The following is a 21,524-nucleotide window of genomic DNA, read 5'->3' as shown; positions in this document are numbered from 1 at the left end:
TTGTGTAAAACACAGACCAACATTAGTGTGTTTGTGAGACAAATTATTCCCAAATGAGTGAAGATTAAAGCCACATCTGAAAGGAAACTAAATGCTTGTGCAATTTATACAGAAGTACTAAAAGGCATTTTAAAGTATGCAGAGAGCATTTGTTGTCATAATGCTGCCTCCCCCTTTCTTGCCATTTTTCTTTACTTTCTGCCTTGCTTCTTAGTAGATTTATGTCAGACAGAGCTGACTTAACAGAAGCCAGTCAGCAGGCCTGCACTTGTGGGCAGAGAAAGGAATACGTGAATGGGTAACATTTGAATTTAGGAATTTGGTTTTTAGGTCTTCAAGTGGAACGTCAAGGGGTTGGAGGTTTTGTGTGTATGTACAGATGAACACACACACACATAATTTTATGTGGATATGAAAAATAATGAACAGAGTTTTTTGACACAATATGCACCAAATCCTCTCGAATGGGCTAATCTTAAGAATTCACAGTTAATCTGCATTAACAAAGGGTTATCAAAGTAAAATAGTGTGGTACTAATGTAACTGTTGAGAAGAACTACAAGATGACAACTAGAAATGGAATTTATATGATGTAGAAGGCTAATACTTGGAATCAAATAATAGTTAAGGTTACAAGTGAGAAGAAGTCTGGTGGTTTTATCTTAATCCCTATTTGTACTCTCATAAAGTTCAGCCAATGGACAGTCTCTCCACAGGAAAGAATGATAGTTGTGATGAACTGAGTTATAGTGGGAGAGGCTGGCAGAGTACCTATCTGTAGTGTGCCTTGCTCAGCTATTTGTCCCTCATTTTCAAGAGTACTAAAATTAATTCTCAAAATTACAGACAGAGGAAAAAGGCTGTCTCAAGCCTTCTTATCAAGGGGCAGAATACTAATTAAGACCGACACGTAATGTGAAGTCAAAATGGCTACAACTTTTAGTGACAACAAATACTAGTGGTGCACTTGTGAAGGGTGCTGGAAGAGACATAGTAAATCAGAGAGTTCCTTAAAATGTCCAGGCCAGCGGGCTTATCAGATCTGAGGTTGACTGGCCAGTTCCCTGATTGATAGGTTGCAGGGCTGTTCAGAACCTGGGATCCCTGGCTTGGGCAGAACCTGTGACAGAGATACTTTCATCCTACATGCAACTATGTGGGCATCACTGATGGAAAGCCACCAGGTTATGCAGGTACCCCATATTCCTCCAGCACCTCTGCTGAACACAGTGGGGAAGGCTCCTTTGCTAAACATATGCCGCACTCTGGACACACCACTAGCAGCCTGCTGCTCCAGATGGGGCCAGATGAGGATTTGGGCATGGTAATGCTGGTAATGTCTGCCATTGTGCCACTTGTTTGCAGTGGGCAGTATTTATATTTTGTTAGGAATAGGAGAGTTCCATCTTACCTATTATTAATACTCCAGAATTGTTCTTCTCATAACATATCCACCTACCAATCCAAAAACTGCTGGATATTGGCCGTGTCCAATAGAAACTAGAAGCAAAAGTACATTGACTATGATCCTTTACAAGACAGGCAGATGCTCAGAACCCTAGAAGAAAGTTTTCCTATTTGGAATGAACCCTGATGAGATGGAAGAAAATAAGGGAGAGGAGGAAACTCAAAGGACTATTGGCGAATAGTTATTTTATGAGATTAAATTCTGAAGATATATGAATTTTCTAGTAACACAAAACTATACTATTCTCATTCAAATCACCTTGTACCAATCTTGTAGCAATCAGAAGAAGAATATGAGGGAGAGAACAATACTAACATGTAATCACATGATTGAACATGAGCAAGAAGAAATTGGATGAATTACATACACAGGGAATGAAAAATGTTAGATGGGAAGGAGAACCTGCAGGATCAGTAGACCAATGGTTAAATTTTGCACTGTTCTCTCCCTGATACCCATCTTTTGATTGTTACTTCCCAGCAGTTTCAGGATTGGCAGAAGATTATTTGTATGAAAATGAGAGAAGGATCCCACTTCCACCATCTATTACTTGGTGAAAATGTGGAGACACAACAAGGCTACACCCTTGGAGATCTGCTCCTAGAAAGGCCTGTTTCTATGCCTTGGGAGTTGCTACAGATCTAATGAAGCACATCTGAGACTCTGGTCCAGATGTTTTATGAACATTAGAGGATTCCCTAGTGGCTGAAATAGTGACTTAAGGAACCTTTTGACCTTTTCATTATAACTGGTGAAGAGAGCTTCTTACCACTTCTTAAGGGTGAAGTCCTATTTAAGTAGAACTTGAGGGGTCTGAACACAACTAGGGAATGTAGAATCATCTCCTTCTGACAGATGGATTGGGGCAGAAGATCATCTGACTTAATATAGAAAAGCAAATTGACATTTGGTACTAGTAACGGTTCTGGAGAAGATCGGAGACCTACCCATCAAGTAAAGGATTGGAGAAAAAGGGTCTTTACAGGAAATAGCATCCAATTCACTAACTCTATGAGCCAAAGTGGTGATAATAATGAAGGAGACTAACAGTTTTTCTATGCTACCCTGCAGTTTGGATGACAGTGGTGTGAACAGCAGCGTGAACCTAAGAGCTGCAGAATTACATTAGTGCAAACTAGGGATCTTTAATTTCATGCCCATATTGTCTAGTTGGGAGCAGTTACAGTACAGCACTTTAGTCCATGCTGCAATTCACACCCTCGTAGTCCAAATTGCAGGGCAATGTAGACATACTCTAATTATCAGATAGTAAAGGAAAACTAACTGCAAAGAATTCAAGGAGAATTTTGGTTACATAGGTAAGAACTGAGGTGAGGTTCCTGGTGGCAATTAGTCTCAATGATGTATATCAAACATTTTGTTGATTGAAGGAAAGAAGAAATATTAGAGTGTATTGCAGTGTTGTTTGGTCTTGTGAGACTGAGTACTCCCAAGCCAAATAATTGCCATTTAAGAGTTGTAACTCAAGCTTTGTTTTAAATCATTGAATAAGAGGTATAGGACAGAGTTGAGGTACATATCTGAAGAGGCACTACTGGCAGAAAGTGAGCCAGACATTTTGGTAGGCCTTCACTGCACCAAAAAATGAAGCATCTTAATGAAGCATCTTGGTCTACACTGGGGGGGAAAGGGGGGTTTGACCTAAGATATGCAACTTCAGCTATGCGAATAGTGTAGCTGAAGTTGGCATATCTTAGGTCGACTTACCTGACTGTGAGGACGGTGGCAAGTAGACCGCTGCCACTCCCCTGTCGACTCTGTTTCCTCCTCTTGCGAGCTGGAGTTCCGAAGTCGATGGGAAGCGTGTTCAGGGATTGATTTATCACGTCTAGATGAGACATGATAAATCGATCCCTGATAGATTGATCACTACCTGCCGATCCGGCGGGTAGTAAAGACCTGCCCTTAAGAGGAATAGTTGAAAATATGAAGCATTAGCCTGTCAATCTCCATTCTGTTAGGGACAGGAAAGTCAGGATCAGGGATCTGGTAGCAGAAGACTGATCAGCTGAGACAGGATGCACAGTTCTGTGATATTCCTTCTGAGGCTAGTAAGGAACCTGCCAAATTTTCTGGGAGATAAACAGAAGATGTGGGCATTGGGGAGGGTGAACATATACTTAAGAGCACAGCCAAGGCAGAAAAGATTCATATTTCAAGATAAGGGATCATTGTGTTTGGAACAATAAACATATTAGGTAAAAAGATGTGAAATAGTATGATGGTCTCTTCCTAAGTGGATAGGATTGAGATGATTTCAAACACAGAGTGCGGAGCTCCTGGTGCCTCCCTAGTGATTTATAGAGACAGTTGCTGTCTGATTGTTGAATTCTGTCAGGATATCTGACATGAAGATCCAAGATATGAAGTGCTGAAGACCCTAGCCCATGGTCCTGAATTGAAGAAAGCTGATGCTTCATCAGGCTTCCCATGTGAACCAGAGGCCCTAGCATGATTGGTTTCCCATGTGTGCATCCCATACCCTGAGATTACCCTCTATCATAATCCTTAGTACACTAGGATATGACATACTTTTGCCTTTTGAGGTTATTCATGATGAGTCACTAGTGGAGAGATCTTTGGACACCAAAGAGCTGAGGAACATGATAATCGGAGAACTCCTCCATCCCAGACCAATACCAGGAACACCTGTAGAGTTCTGTTATGGAGCAGTGCCAGTTGGATTGTGTCCACTAATGCAACCACTAACCCCAGGAGAGGAAGGGCTTCTGATTGAGGGATCCTGGCTCAGCAAACAGTCTCAGACAACTCTGTGATGCCTCTTCTCCCCGATTCTAGTAATAACCCCATGCTTCTGCTCATAAAAAACCTGTGACACAGTTGAATGAGGTTTGGAGTGTACACCAAGGAGTTCTTTTCTCAGTTTACAACAATACTATGGATTTGTAGTACACAGAAGTCTTGATGGAGATAAAGGACACAGGACACAGCAGGCCATCCACCTCATGAAATATTTGTATCTCCTCTTCCTGTTGGGTGGCCCTAGTCCAGGTGCGAGTGAAGAAACTGTCAATGAACTGGATGAATAGGAGTGTGGAGATATGTCTCCTTTAAGTTCACAGAGCAGAGAAAGTCATTCAGTGAAACTTCCTGAATGATGAGGGCAGGAGTCTCCATTCAGAACCTGGTAGTCCACACTGAGAGGATATAGGGGTGAAGGGGTGGGTGGGTAGATATAAAGGATAGTTCAAACTCCCTTGGTCCTCTTAGACACTATGAAAAATTGTGGGGAAAACTCCTAGTGACAGGCTGAATCGACCTGAAGATGAGTAGATTGCAGATTGTTTTAGAAGATCCTGTCTCTTGTCTGCCCTCCAAGGTATAGAGAAAAATATATGTAGCAAGGAAAGAGAATTCTATCAGATTCCCTCTTCATGATGTCTAGCCATTAGAGGGTGACATATAGTCATACTGTGTTAGTATGTATTACAGAAGAACCTAATCTATGTTGCTTCTGAAAGGTAGTGTAGCAAATGGATGAGACCTAATTCTATTATATTGGAGGCCAGGAGTCTATTCCCAGCTCTGCCTGAAGTGACCTTGTGCAAGCTCTCAGTTATCTGTGAAATGGGTTAATGAAATTGCTCCAGGTAGCAGTATAAAGCCTTAGTTCACAATAAGGGTTGTGAAGGAACAGAAATATTAACAGCAGTCAAGGGAAGAGCTGGGACTAGAAATGGTGGTCTCTGGGCTTGCAGTTTAGTGCACTTTTCTCAAAACTACAGGGCACTGTGGGAGGATCTCCCCTGCTTCCTTCCCTTAAATCACATGAAAGTTGGAGCTTTTCCTCTCTTCACAAGACTGCCTGCAGCAGGGGTCAAAATCACAGTAATAAATTTGTGAGAATTGGCAACACTGTGTACTTTCTATAAGGACAGTTTGAAAAGTACCGAAAGAGACAATGGCACTGTAAGCTATTTGGAAAAGTCATTAACTTTGAAAATGCATTGGAATACTATCAAAGACAATCAGAGGTTCCCTGTGTACCAGAAATTGGATAAGAAGCTGCTGCTGCCCTTTCAGACTTGATTTCAGTAGCTATTCAAGTTCTAATGGACAACTTTCCTAAGGATTCTATAGTCTAGCCACTGCATGTATTTCCCATCTTGGACAATATATGTTAATAGAGGAGTTATTGAATGTTTCTGACCACTTATATGACCAGTTGGATTGTTAACCCCTTGCCTCTGCCCACATAATACTAAATGTTAATGGGAGCCTGATATATTTAATAAGCATACTGATAACCATAACTTTTTTTATTCTGTTTTTTTTTACTCTGGCCAATAGTATAACCTTTTTTAGCCAATAGTATGGATTGTTTTTCAGCTTTGATGATTGGGCTGGTCACTTCTGGACATCAGAAGGCCCAACAGCAATTAGAGTATGTGTGCTCTAATTTTCGAAAGGGCCTAAGGAAGCTATGCACACAATTCTTGCTTTCAGTGGTCATGGGTGCCTAACTCCCTCTTTGAAATCCCTGGCCAAACCATTAACTGTGCCCTAGGATGCTGGATGATCTATACCAGTGGTTTTCAATCGGGATCCACAGACTATTTCTGAGGAATCTGCGAAAGGCTGTCATTTCCATAGAACAGTGGTTTTCGACCAGTGGTCCACGGACCTTTGGGGGTCCACAGACTATGTCTAAGATTTCCAAAAGTGTCCGCACCTTCATCTGAAATATTTTAGGGGTCCGTAAATGAAAAAAAGTTGAAAACCACTGATCTATACAATAACTTATGAAAATCTAAACTGGTTTGTGGGTATTCAATTCATTATTATACAATAAATTACACCTATGGATTGCCTGCTACATCATTTCATTTCAAACTTTTACTACATTGCAAACCTGTAGAAACTCCAGTGGCAATAGGGGAGCAGATAGCTGAGGGATTCAGTAATAGGATACAAAGTATTTTACTTACATATAGCCATTTAATACCATTTTAGATTGATAATGCAAAGCCAGGTGTCAAAATAGCATCAAAACCACTAACAACAATTGGAACAATTATCCTAGTTATCAAGGATTAAATTAGCACAGAAACTGAACAGTTCTCTTGTCCTCTAGAAATGGTCCTTCCAGATCAGGACTCAGGTTCACAGACAGTGCTGAACCTATGAAGTGCTCAGCACCTTTTAGGATTGGGCTGATAATTGCCAGGGAACTGACAGGAAGCTTGTATTGCCAGTTCATATGCTATACCTCTTCTATGGATAAATAAAGAACTCCAGGTTCAAAGACTGGCAATCTGGCACTTTTCACCTGCGTTAAATACACTTAAAATCTAGTGGGGCCATTTTGCATCATGTGAGACAGATCAAAACTGAAAATACAGTCTGACCAACTGCCTGGATTTCTCCAAAGTAGCAGTACAGTTCAGTAATCCATACTCTTCGATGACATTTGTTATGTGAAAAGGAATCTGGCAGAGATCCAGCCACCACAACCTTAAAGAATAACTCAACAGGAAAAGCAACCAGATTGTTGATTCTGTTCCCATACCATATGCTCCTATGAAAACCAAAAATGCAAGCTCCTTTTTATTTGCAAAAAGAACACCATCATCAATGGTCATATGTATAATATGAACAAGACAGTTTATTAGATGCCTGAGCAATTGATTAGTATCAGAAGAATTATCTTGGTCGTTCTTCTTCCACTCTTTAGCGGATAACCCACAGAAACAAACCATGCACTAATCTTGAGAGAAGATCATATTAAAGCTCACTTATCACAATAGTTTTCAACGTATCAGTGTTAAGGAAATAAATGAATTTCTAGCAATAATATATACATTTCACTCAAAAGTACTGCAAAAAACTTAACTAAGCAAATATAACACCATATATGAAAAAGAGCATCATTTTATATCATCATCCACTTATAAACTAAAGGCAGATCTGACACATGAGATTTTATGTGAACCCTGGATCCACACATACATACACAAATCACACGTAAGAAGTAGTTTGCAAAAGGTCAGTAAAGTTAATGGCAAAAATTTCTTTCAATGCAGAAGAAATTGAACATGAAAACTGCAGGGTTAGGGGAAAAAGTTTACAAATGAGAAATGAAATTGTATGATGGAAGACAAGAACTTAAAAAAGGTGACCTCATAAACATAGATGAAATAAACTAAAAATAAATTTTTAAAAAAAGCAAACAAAAAAAATCCATACACACACACACAGACAAAGTGAGAGCACAACAAAGGAAGTGGAAGAAAAGTGTTACCCATAAGTAGCCGCCGTTTCACCCTCTTGTCCACATCAGCTACTGACGTGGCATTGTACTCAGAACTCTCAATTGCAGCCTCATCCTTCTCTAAAACACAAGTAAGGGACAAACATGGAGCAGTTGGTTAATCAAAAGCCCAATTTTCCGCTGCCTAAGACAGTTTCTTGGCCTGGCACAACCAAAGCCAAGAAGCAAGCCATGAAAGCACTAAATCCCAGTTAGAGAGTTAATTCCACTTGAAACCCCAGAAAAAAATTAAAGGGTGCTTGGGGCAGAAGGGGAAGGAAGAAGAGGAGGAGGAGGAATGATAAATGACAAAGTAATTAACCAGAAAACACACACAAAGCTTGTTTCCTACTAGAGAATGAGACAGCAAACAGGACTGCCCCAGACAGATGTTAGTAATGGAAATTTAAATACAAGGGTTCTAGTTAAACAAACTATTAAAGACAAACTGTAAAGTGATTCAGGCTGATGGTGGGATCAGGATCTGAAAATGGCAGGCTGAGGACAAAGATGAGACAGACACACAGAGCTAAAAGAATCCGGTGATGGAAGGGCATGGGTGCACCATAGTCGTGTACACATTGACAGAGTGTTTAAAAACCAAACAATGCATGCAAATTTAAAAAAAAGGAAAAACCCCAAACCAAAAAACGAACAACAAACCAAACAAACACAAAAAAGATCAATTTGGGCAGTGCTGGTTGCCTGCTTGTCTATGAAACACTACGAGCTAAACATTCAATGCTAGAAAAGATGTTGCAAGAACAGGGTTTAGTAATTTTATAAGCATGCAGTAAGCAAGATGATGTCAGCAAAGGTCATTTTGCAAATAATTTCTGATATCCTATAGGTAAGAGTTTCAATTCAGCATAACAAGGACTTTAGTTGAGTTATGCTTCATTAGAAATACATAGAAACAATCATTCACAAGGGAGGGAAGAGATGAGCAGTAAGTGAAATAAAAATAAAGGTTTCTCATACAGGACAGCAATGGAGAAAGCAGCAGCTGGGTAAATAAAATGATTTATGCTGGGTGGTGGAGTTGCTTTATTAAAAAAGCCAAAACAAAATGCAAGTGGGGACTTTCACATGCAGCAAACATTAAAAAAGAAATAAAAATCAGGCAAACAAAGACAAAATGTGTTAGACAAAGGGTCAAAAAGTATTTATCTGGCATTGCAGAAGTTTGCATTCTTGCAGTGATGCCCAGAATATATACACCACTGAAGACAGCAAACAGTGGAATAATGGAAATGAGAAGGAGGAGGAGAAGGCGGCGGCTGGCAGGTTTGATCTGTGGCAACACTACATGGTTGAGTTGTAACGAGAAGTTTTTAAACAAGTTCTAGATGGGATCAGGCTGCAATAGAGGCTTTTGTTTGAGATACTGTGGGTTTTTTATTGTTCTGTAAATAATTAATGAACGTCAGTTATCAGACAAGACAGGCAATCAGGAACCATCACCAGAAAGCAGGAATAAAAATGTAAAAAATAAATAAAAATTAAAAAGTGTGTTCTAAAAGAAAGAACTACTCAGAGGGAGGAAAATCAACACAAGCAGTAATATGTGACTTACATCGCAGGACCAAAGAATGTAACATGAAGTTGTGTTTGTTACATTACAAAAACGAAAAATTATAGTAATAAAAAAAGCCAGGAGTACATCCTTTTGAACATGATGGACAAATTTAAACATCAACCTGAGGAAATCAATGAACAGTGAACTCTTGCAAATGGGAGCATCAAAAATTTATTTCATGTTCCTCAATAAAACCTGGTATTAGGGCCCTCAATCCTGCAAGCTCTCTGCACATGGAACTCCCATAGACTTCAATAGGAGTTCCTTATGCAGAGGGACTGCAGAACTCAGACCAATATGTTAACAGAAAGTACTGATAGAGAGATCCTAACAGTCCAGGAATAGGTAGTGTATACAGCAAGACATGGTAATTGTTGTACCTTGATAACTTTTCCTTTAGTGAAGGCTACAGCCCTGATCCGGTCATGAGATCTGTGCAATCAGACCCCTTTCCCTATGCTGAGCCCTATCTGAGGTCAATTCCATGAGCTGGCAAGGGGTTTGTCTGAACAGATCTCGCTGCCTATGGGCCTGGTCTCAAGCCCACTGAAGTAATCTGAAAGATTTCTATTGAATTCAGTAGGCTGGGGATCAGGACCTGTATGTTTTCAAATATGGAGAAAGGAGAGAGAAGACTAAGAACTTCCATCTAATTCTGAAAGTATTTAAGCTTATTTCCTATTTTTTGTATTACTTTATACATTTTTGAAACAAACTAATCAATAACAATGTGAAGATGATGAAAACCATTATGGATTTTTAGGTTCTGATTTTGAGAGTAAGAGTGTAAAAAAGGAACATAACCACTGATTAACTTATTGCAAAAAGTTCCTTTTTGTACAAAAACGGATAATATTATGCAAACAATGTACTTTGTAATAATAAATATTTGCATGGCATCACCCAGGATGCTTCACTTCCTGCTAGGCCATTTTCCCATTGACAGTCACACTGGAAGCTTACTCACGATGAGTACTATTATTTTGCTATAAAGCAAAAACAAAAAACCAGGAAAGCAAGCATATTATGGACATTAAATTATCCCCAAATAGAATTTAAAAAATATTAGGATCAAATCCTACTCACCTTACTGATGTGAGAAGTCCCACTGAAATCAATGGACTGCTCATATGAGTATAAAGGGGTAGAGTTGATCCTTGATCCATAGTTACCTTTTGTGCTTTTCAATTTTAAAAGTTATTAAATTCGATTTATAAAAATAGAATTAAAATGACAAAGCAATGACAATGGGATATTTCACAGACAAACATTTACATAAAACAATCATAACTGTATGCTTCTAATCTCTTTGCAAAGTTTGACCCTAACTGTTATGACCAAAACCTACTATTGCACACTCCTCTCAACAATAGTTTTAATCTCCTAGGGTCCACACACACACCAACTCATTCTACCATATTACTAGTAAAAAGTGTGCTTTAGAGAGGTACTTACCGATGCATGTTCGGCCATCTGAGTGCAGGGCATACTTCTGATGACAACCACACACAGGACCAGTATCTGTGTCATCACAGGTGTGTTGGCAGCCTCCATTTCCATAGTTACAGGTTACTAGTTATGCCCAAAATGTATGTGTATATATGAATACATAAATAAAATTACAATGAAACCAATTAGTTTTTGAGGGCCTTTTTAGAATACAGAAGATCAGTTATAAAGCAAGACATTAGACAACACAACATTTTTATTTATGGGTGTTTCCACTCTCCGTTCTTTGCCTGGTCCCCTTTTTTTCCTAACTAACTCCTCCCTCATCCATGTAATTCAAAAAACCCAGAATGTTGCACTTTTTAAAATTCATTCTGTTTGGATTAGTTGTTTTAGCATGAATGACCAGCCAATTTCATCTCCTCCTAAAACGCCATGGTTCATATCCATGATATATATGGCACGAAGAAATGAGCAGTCTACTAATACAGACATATTTTCCAGTCTATAGATAGCATTTTTCTTCTCCTGCTGGGCTTCACTCCATAATTGGAGGAAGCAGTGATCCAGACCGCAAGAGCAAAAATACATCAGTCTTGAAATCTATTCTTTCAAAAACCCTAATCCTTCCAGAATAGAAGAATGTTTAAAAATAAGACAGGAGACCCTTTTTCTATTTTTAAAAGCCTTTTTCTGGGACTACAGTATATTGGCTTCAACTCGGAAGAAGCCTATGGACATTTCACTATCACTTCAGTATATATTTACTAAAATTACTTCTAACAACAAAGAAATTTTCTGAGACAAAATTCTCAAGGTGGGCAGAATTTAGCAATTTTAAAGAATTTCTAATAAAGCAGATTTTGTCTCAGGAGGGAATTTCATTTTTAACTCATAGGACGCTGGCATTTCCCAAATAGTAATCTGGTTATAATGGGCCTGATTCTCCTCCTGTTTTACACCATGTGTAGTCACACACCTGTGCAAAGTGCACACAAAATGAAACAACTGTGATCTGACAGTGTTTTAAACACACTTTCCTGTCATTATACACAAGTCCAAATGTCTACACCAGGGTCAAGATGGAGAAGGATCAGGCCCTTCGTGCATGCATATATTGGAATATATTTTTTTTAAAAAGGATTGGGAAATCAAATGTCTAATTATTTACTTATATCATGAATTATTTCAGAGGGTTTTGGCATGTCTTAATATTATGTCAGTTTAGATACTGAATTCTATTAATCAAAGGAAGCTCTCTGGCACAGATATTTATTTCTAAGCCATCCTAGACTGGTTCTAGAACCACAGTATTCTCTGCCATGTTACATTTAAATATCACCAGGATTTCCCTTGCTAGACAGAGAATTTATAAAGTATCCAATTAGGTAAAGCCAAGATTTTTTCTTTTTTTTTTTTTAAAGGAACTTAAAGTGAGGCTCTCAAATACAAAAACACCTCTCATTTTCAAAAGTGCAGAGAGTCTTACAGATCCGATTCATCTCAATGATCTCACTTTACTAGTCTCTAAAAAATGGAATATATCTGAATTTTCTGGTATGTAATCACCTGCAAGCAGGAAGAAAAACTTTGCTGTATATAATTATCAGAGGGCTAAAACTAGAGATGGGGCTACACTGAATATTTTAGGCCCAGATTTAAGACACGTAACTCTGATCTCAACAGGAGCTCAACACTTTCGAAAATCAGGCAGATGTCTCAATAAGTGAAGCCTAACTTCAGGCTATTTTTGAAATCTTGCTAGAAGATTCTCAAAAAGAGGGCCTGATTCTCTTCACGTTCACGAGTTTTACATTGACTTCAGTGGAGTCACTCCTGACTCACACTGATGTGAGAAGAGAATCAAATCCAGAATGAGATAGATGCCTGGAATGGAGTCTTCCAATGTGCACATTAAAATGCATAACTGTGGAACTTGATTCTCATTCACTTATACTGTTTTACACCAGTGCAACTCCCTTCACTTTAATAAGAGTTACTCCTGACCTACACTGGTGTAAGGAGAACAGACATGTTTCTACAAAAAGCTACTCTAGAATGATGCAGTTTAAAGTGATTCATGTTGGATTAAATGCCAATTTCCCTGCTCCTCTGCACAGTGAAGTCTCCATTCACCACACAATATCACATTCTGCAAAATCATAAAAATGGTTAAACTGACAACCCACTAAGTGGGTGGCACAAAATAAAAGTTGAGGTGAGACTTTCAAAAGAGCTGCTTCAGCCTTGGTTTAATTGTCCTTCCAATTGAGTCAACTGGAGTTTAATCATTGTCGCCAGTGTGGGAGCAGAGTTAGGCGAGCACTGAGCACTTTTGAAAATTCAACCCTAGTATTGTTTTTTTAAAAGAATTATTATTAAATCAACTCCAGGCAAAATAAGATCTAATTTTGGAACAATTTACTGGGTTGTGGACAGTGAGCCAAACTCTACTGTCAGTTATACCCAGTGTAAATCCATGGTAACATATTTGAGGTCAGTGGAGTTATTCCAGATTTATTCCAGTGGAATTTAAAAGATAAGAAGGATGGTTTAGAGGGTAGACCACTTGGGAAGTCACTAAATTTACCCCAGGCCTCAGTTTCCCAACTGTAAAATGGAAATAATACTTTTGAACCTCGTAGGGTTATTGGGAAGATAAAAATCCATTAATGATTTCAAGATGCTCAGATATTATTGGCGATGAAGGCTATATAACTACATAGATAGAAAAACTTGGCCTAGTGATTTCACAGAGGGAATTTTGGACTGATTTTTTTGTGTCTTTTCCTATATCTGCAAAATAAGCCATGCTGTACAATGAAAAGTATTTCTGATAATTTATTACCCACCTATGTTAGTCTTTAAAGGGGAAACTTGTCAAGGTTGGTCCACAAAAAAATTGACTTTCAGTATCTTAAATAATAAACTTATTCACTATCTCCTGTTGAAAATGTTATGGTGATGGTGGCTGAGGAACCCAAGGCTGCAACAGGAAATTATTTGATTTAGCAAACTAGTAGTATGCTCTAGATTTAACTAGAGATGGGCCTGAACCAAAAAATCCTGGATTTGAATACTCAGATTTTTGGGGGACTTGAAATCTGATCCAGATTCCTATTTTTAGCTTCTCCCTATCTCTTTAGCAACTTGAACCAAAACTCCAAAGCTGGACCACTATGAACTTTGGGGTGTGAAATCCAGTTCTGCATATATATAAATTGAGGCCCATCTCTAGTTTTAACAAAAGGTTGGAGAGTTTTCCTTCTTCATTGAATGGGCTAAATCCTGGTTCCATTCAAGTCAATGGCAAAACTCTGATTGTCTTTATGGGGCCACGATATTACCTCCAAAATCCAGATCTATCCCTTTTTTATAGAAAAGTATTATAGTGAGCTGCCTAAGAAATCCAAACCCGCTTTCTACAAAGAGATTTCTTGTAAACTTCACGATACGGCTACACAAAAGAATAAATTAGAGTTCAGAATGTATGGAAATAAAAATGCACAATAAACTAAGTCAAATGTTTTGACCTACCAACCTTGACAGTGCCCTTTTAACAAATGTAAATCACAGTAGCATACTATACATTACATTATTATGATAAAACAAGTGGATGCAAATTAGTGTCTAATATTTCTCACTAAAGAAAAAGATAAACATTTGTTAGACTTTATGGGCCAGACAGTCTTCTCTCCATAAAGCTGGTGTAAAACTAGAATAACCCTACTGAAGTCACCTTGATAGACATATGTGAATACCAAGAAACTCTAAGAGAGATCAAAATATCTGGCTATATCCCATGAGAACTACGGCATTGTACTAAAACCGGATCATATGCATAGGGTAAGCTGCCACCATTAGAAATAATCGGCCAAATCCTTCCCTGGCTTCTCAATCTATGGAGAATATACATTTTGTGTAATGCATTCTCTGCCACAGGGTTCTCAACAGCAAAGAGCAGCATTTCACAGCGAAGGCCAGGGCAAAGCACTGACAAGTGTTCTTTGCTGCTTCTCTGAGCAGGAGCAATATGCATATCCACCATATGTCCACTGGCACTTCCTGCAGATGGCAGCATATGGGCTAGTCGGCTCCCTAATTCATGCCCCCTTGTGCATCAGCAGAGAATATAATTGAACCCTTAGAGTTTAAAAATGTGATCTTAAAGTTGTAATGCTAATGAGTCATTATTAGAAGTAATGAGCCAGATCCTCAGTTGCGTTGGGACAGCTTTGTGTCACCACTTTCCCAGCACAAAGCTATCCTAAACCTGGCTTACCTGCTCCTGGGAGTGTCACCCCAGTGTAGGGGGGAATCTTCGGGTGATATAGGTACCATAGCTCAGCTCATCCTATGCTCCCTCTCTTCCTGGCTGTCAGCTCAGGGCATGTTGCTAGGGGGAAAGGGGTGTAGCCAGTGTGTCCCTATGCCCCAGTGATCTCTGGCTACCATTAACAGCACCTTAGGGCCACTGGCAGCTGGTGCAACTTCGAGGAGCCATATGGCTCCTCTAAATTGTGCTGGGGGATGGGGGGAGGGGGAGAGAATCAGACCTATTCAGATTAGTTGAGGATCAGGAGAGCACAAAGGTGGCTGAAAGCAAACGGCCACTTTTTCACCTCCATCCTGAGCTACTCTAAGCGGTCCTCAGACACAGTTTCACATATGGGCCAACATTTTAAATTAATATGAAGAATGATGGTTGCCTCAGAAACAACATTTACAATCATGAAAATGAGGAAGAATAGCTCAGAAAATGAGTAATAGATAAAAGCCAGATTAAATTAGACATTAAATACAATAGGGATTTCAAATATATAGCTATATTCCATAGGAAAAAGCTACATTAAAATAACATTATTAAGGTTGCAAGTTCAAACACCAAGGCCTTGTCTACATTACAAAATTTAATTGACCTAAGTTAGGTTGACATACAGCTACCACAGCAATTATTGCAGTGGTTCATGTCTTCTGTTGGTGGTGCAGGTCCTCGCCAGGAGCACTTTCAACAACTTAACTATGTGGGGCACTGACAACTGGAAAACCCCTCCCCCCAGAGGCTGACAGCCAACAGGTAATGTAAGTAATGCAGTGTCTACACAGACACTATGTTGCCCTAACTACATCGATCTAAGTGCTATGCCTCTTGCAGAGGTGGAGTAATTAGGTCAGTATACACGTACACTGTGTACGTATACACATACACCGCTGGGAGCAAAGTTGTAGTGTAGATGCTTACAGAGATAGGTCATGTAAGCTGCCTTACATTGATCTAACTCTAGTGTAGACCAAGCTTTAGAATTCAGCTTGCTTCTGCAACCTTAATTCTGCCTGGTAACTGTATGCCCCCCCAACATTCATTTTGTTCTCTTTTGTGATACCCTTCCCTGGGGACAAGGAGCTTCTGGAAGAAAAAGAAGTGTCTTATGGAAGAAATAGTATCTGATTCTATACAAAGATTGTATCATAATACACACACGAGGTACGGGTAAGGGAGTGCAGAATCAAATGTATGTGACCAACACTAATTCTGGCATTTCCTAACTTTTTTGAGTGCTTGCTTTTGCAACCTTAATAACATTATTTTAATGTTTAATACATATGTGTGATGAATATCTAAACCAGATCTGATTTGTACACATTTTTGAGCTCTCTCAAGCTACTCAGAATCGAACTGAGAGTGACCTCAAAAATGTATGTTACAAGGATAGTTTAAAGCTTAACACTCTAAAGTGGCTTTAGAATTTAAGCTATTTTAAGGAGTTAGCCAGCTTACCCTCTTAAGCCACATTAACATCTTTGTGTGCCTTATTAGACGGATTTATATTTACAACCTGATCAGATTTTGAACCTAGTATTTAGTATCCAACAATTTAAAAAATATTAGGATAATTACATCCCTATCTATTACCAAATGTGGCTGAAGTGTATGTTATTGCCAAGACACCATGTAATTTTCAATAAGCTAGATCTACATTTTGTAGCCTGGGTGCTGGGAGTTTCTGTAACAGCTGGTGCAGCACATTGGCAATTTGTGGCAGCTTCAGATAAACTAAAAAAAAAAGAAAAAGAGTTTTATATTGAATACAATGTGCAATGAATAAAGCTAGGAGTACAGCATGGCTTTTTTTTACTAATATTGATATTAAATTTATTTTAGTCTGCCCCAAATTTTCAACGTTCTGCAGATTTTTGTATTGACAGTACCTAACTGCACCACAACACTCTCAGGGGAAGCTGGAGGGTCCTGGAAGGCGTGGGAGAAGGTTTTGATTTGTAGAGTAAACATATTGGGTTGCATGTTTGAAAGTACTCATGCACTGGCCTAAGTCTGCTCTCAGTGAAGTCGTTAAAGGTGGGTGCAGGTAAAGTTATCTATATAGTTAAGGTTGCCCGACACTTTTCATTATAGGACTGTGACCCAGGAACCTGTTGGTGCCAACTGGCAGATGGCACAGAGTGCATAAAGTTTTATAGGGGGTCCCTGGGGTCAGATATATGCATATAATTCACTAAAGGATGACATGTCATGTCTTTACTGAGAGCCAGTAGCCCACTGGTCATCATAATCATGGCAACATGTATGTGCAGATAATATTTAAGGAGTTACGTGCCTGTACTGCAAATTATGTTCTTAAAGCAGGTAACCAAGAGGTGACATGTCTCAGACAGGTTCTTTTCAAGCAAGAGGTAACAGATACTCATCTCTCTGTCTGGTCATGTGCGTATTGGGCATTGTATGTCTCACAATGGATATTTGTTTGCATACTGACCCAAATGGTAATCAAGAGATTGCAAAATCTTCCAGAAAGGAAATTTACAGGAAGAAATAAACAACAGGTGTGGACCTTGTTTACAAACAAAGACAATGGATTATTGGGGTATATCTGGAGGTGCAGAGGTACATCCTGGATCCTTCGCAGAGGAGGCAAACTAAGGAACAGTCTGAATGGGAAAAGAGGATGAATGGATTGTGCTCAATAGAGCACATTTCTCTACAGACCTTGGCAATGAACCCAAGATTCCTGAATTTCAACATTCCTCTGATGTCAGCAAATATCTGTGAAACTCACTGGCAAAGTGTGTGTCTGATGCCACTCTGGTGGGTGGTCCTAAGAGGATGACCACCTACTATTGCTATCAGTTACTCCTTTAGTTCAAATGGCAGAGGTCTGTGTGGTGGATCTAAAGCAGGGGTGGGCAAACTTTTTGGCCTGAGGGCCACATCGGGTTTCCAGAATTGTCTGGAGGGCCAGTTAGGGGAGGCTGTGTCTCCCCAAACAGCCAGGCGTGGCCTGGCCCCTGTCTCCTATCCGACCCCCCCCGCTTCTTGCCCCCTTACGGTACCTCTGGGACTCCTACCCCATCTACCACCCTCTGCTCCCTGTCCCCTGAGCACCCCCTGACTCCCCACCCCGACTGCCCCTTGCTGCCCCATCCAACCCCGCTCTCATTCCTGACTTGCTCCCCGGGACCCCTGCCCCATCCAACTACCCTGTTCCCTGGCCTCTGATCGCCCCGGCCCCTATCCACACCCCCTCCCCCGACCACCCCCCCAACTACCCTGCCCTCTATCCAACATCTCCTGCTCCCTGCCCCGTTAGCGCGCTGCCCGGAGCGCCGGGGGCTGGCGGCACTACAGCCATGCTGCCCAGAGCGCTGGGTCAGGCCTTGGCTCTGCAACTGCGCTGCCCGGCCGCCCAGAGCGTTGCACTAGTGGTGCAGTGCACTGAGGTTGCGGGGGAAGGGGGAACAGCAGGGGAGGGGCCGGGGGCGAGCCTCCTGGGCCAGGAGCTCAGGGGCCAGACAGGAGGGTCCCGCGGGCCGGATGTGGCCCGTGGGCCGTAGTTTGCTCACCTCTGATCTAAAGGGTCAACCTGCTGATGACCTGTACAGTGGCAAGTATGATTCCACATGATGGATTTTTTGTTCTTTCGGTCACCATATTTTAAAACCTAGGGCATTACATTTTAAAAAACCTACACTGAAAGTGTGTTTAGGTTGCAAAGTCAAACATTCAGAAACGAGGAAATGCCAGATTTGAGGTTGCTCATGTAGCTTAAATTGAGCCTCTTGTGTCTATGTATTATGATATTTTAATTACATAATCACATACTTCTTTTCCCACAGGACCCTGCCCCATTCCATGCACAGGCGGGATCCACTCAGGTGATGAATTCAGGTTGTGCAGTGATGGCTGTGGTTTGTAGAACTCCTGCCTCGTTTGTTGCAGAAGCCGGTAAGTGTGTAATGAGTAGGCAGGGGACTGCAGAAAGAGAAAGGAAGGTCTCATGACTAAGGAAGTTGAATGCCACGCTGAAGAACTGGATTCTATCCCTGCCTCTGCGACAGAGTTCCTATATGATGTTTGGCAAGTCATTACCAAACTTTTCACAGATGGTCACTACTTATGTGTTCCTAATTTTCTGGGTGCCCAACTTGAGAAACATGAGGCTGAGCACTTACAGATGCAAATTAAGTAATTGGGAACTGTACTTGGAACATATTAAGTGCTACAAAGTACCAAGTACTCTAAATCCAGGCCCTGCATGTCTCAAATTGGGCATGCAAAACTGGTGGACACTTTTGACATTACTCTCTGTGTCTCAGATTCCCATCTGTAAAACGGAGCTATAATATCACTTTACCTCACAGAGGTGTGGTGGAGATAAATTCATTAATGTTTGTAAAGCACTCAGATATCACAATGATAAATGACGCAGAAAAGCCCATGAAGAAATGAATAATTCTGTCTTCAGAGCAGGGTTTGTATAATGTACAGGTCCACACATTGAACTGTGAGGATAAAACAAAATACTCAGTGAGCACCAACCATCTTATGCACTGAATGAGGCAGGAGTTCTGTGGAAAAAAAATCTCTTTGATGGTGTAATTAAAAACTGAATCATAATGCATACACACAAGGGGCTAAATTAGGATGGCATGGGCATTTCCTAAATTTTGAATGCTTGACTTCTCAACCTCAACATTCCTTTAATATAATTTGCACACACACACACACACACACACACACACACACAACTTGACTTGAAGCAGATTTAGGCTAATATAGATTGCTTGCAAAAATGCCATCCAATATGCTTATCCAATTCACCCAGTGTGGGGGAAATCACCTCTTGTTCTACTGCCTCTGTGCCATCCACTCCCAGTTAGCCCTAATATTAAAGGGAAGGTCAGCAGCAGGAAGGGATGTGGCATGTTCTGGTAATCCCTGATCAGCATAAATGGCCTTTAGGGGACTAATATAAGCCAGAATTCTTTAGAGCAACCCCGAGGCTGCTCTAATCTATGATGGTGCCAGAGCTAATGTAGGATGACCAAGGTGTAAATCTCTCTTTTGCAGCTCCTTGACTCAGCTGCACTTAGTGCTGAAAAAGGTGCAGCTCAGGATTCAGCCAATTCATTCAAATGATTGCAATGATGAAACTGTTACAAATATTAACATTTAAATCCTCATTACATTTCAGTATTGGACTTTCATAGAGATAAATGAGCCAGCTCATTCCTCCCAGAGTTACTGTTTCAGGTTGTCTCACTACTCATACAGATATCACTGTATTGGTCTGTTCTCAGTTTACACTCAGAAGGGCTAGAAGTAAAAAGTTATTGTAGGATTCTGAGCACATTTCTGCAGCAAATGGGGATGAGGATTCTGCAACAAATTCTGTGGCTGTGGAAGACTCAGGGCCCCTGGTTAGGGATCTAAAAAATTCACTATAACTCAAACTACATTTTGAACTCTGCAGGGTACTGAATAAATTCAGGTCTTTTGTTCATCTGAATTGTGATGTGCCTAGTAATATGAAACTGGTAGAGGCCCCAATTCTCCTATCACCATCTTCCACCGATGAAGGCTCAAATATTCCACTAGGAACATACAGATATGTGCATACAGGTAATACAAGCATAATTATTAAGTAAAGTTAATCTCCATCTTAAATTCTGATTGCACACAGTCAGCTAACAAAATGTTCACTTTTAAAACACATTTAAAACTCTACTAGAACACTATTTTTTTTTTTACTGTGTGCTCTTATTTTTCCTTAAAATATTGATAAAATGTGCATTAATCTGTGGCACTTCTCAGTGACATTCAAAGATAATCTTTTTCTTTACACTCAGAAAAATATTGCTTATCGCATTTAACGAAGGGAGGGCGCATGAAGAAAGAGGTTAAGGTGGAGCAAAGATCATGGCAAAAATATCACCCTTAAGGGGAAACCAGATGGCCCTTTTTGGCATTTTATTCCATAAAGCATTAAAGAAATGTAACAGCAATTCTTTGTCCCTTGATCCCTTCCAAAACTTCTAGTTAGGGAGGCAAGTTAAGGTATTAGTGCCTAATTGAAGGCCAACTAGAGTCAATAGAAAGACTTCCATTGACTTCAGCAGGCTGTGGATAAGGCTCTTACAGAAGGATCAATTGTCTTACCCTGTATGGAAAATCCTATGCTCCCAATTGCACTGGGTGACATGCTTGTGTTCCATCATCTAAAATATGGTATTCAAGAATGTCATGTATGATATGGCCATGTGCCTTCCTAGTAATGCCAAAGGCAGTAGTCCATGTCAATGCAACCAATACTACTGAAAACCTGTCTTTTAAATATGAAAAGTAGGTGCACTTCATTTTATGGCTCTAATGCTCAATGCCACTTCAAGAGAACATGACTGTCTTGTAAGATAGAATCTTAATGATATGCATTCATTTA

The 21,524-nt window shown here is 40.0% G+C and overlaps 1 protein-coding gene across 3 annotated transcripts in view; it reads right to left on the bottom strand.

Annotated features, from left to right (window-relative positions):
- The window catches only part of SCUBE1 (signal peptide, CUB domain and EGF like domain containing 1), a gene marked incomplete at its 5' end in the record, with an annotated part of 297,483 nt that overhangs the window by 114,690 nt on the left and 161,269 nt on the right, over positions 1-21,524 (bottom strand). For 2 of the 3 annotated variants that reach the window (XM_084618019.1, XM_084618020.1), the window contains 2 exons: positions 7,752-7,841; positions 10,795-10,911. In XM_084618019.1, the coding sequence (XP_084474145.1) occupies positions 7,752-7,841; positions 10,795-10,911 (207 nt within the window). The remainder of the gene's footprint in view (positions 1-7,751; positions 7,842-10,794; positions 10,912-21,524) is intronic. The other variant, XM_084618021.1, reaches the window with a different exon arrangement.

This window comes from Lepidochelys olivacea (genome assembly GCF_965140295.1).
Source record: "Lepidochelys olivacea isolate rLepOli2 genome assembly, chromosome: 1".
NCBI classification, from domain to species: Eukaryota; Metazoa; Chordata; order Testudines; family Cheloniidae; genus Lepidochelys; species Lepidochelys olivacea.
This window is presented reverse-complemented; position numbering and strand designations above follow the sequence as displayed.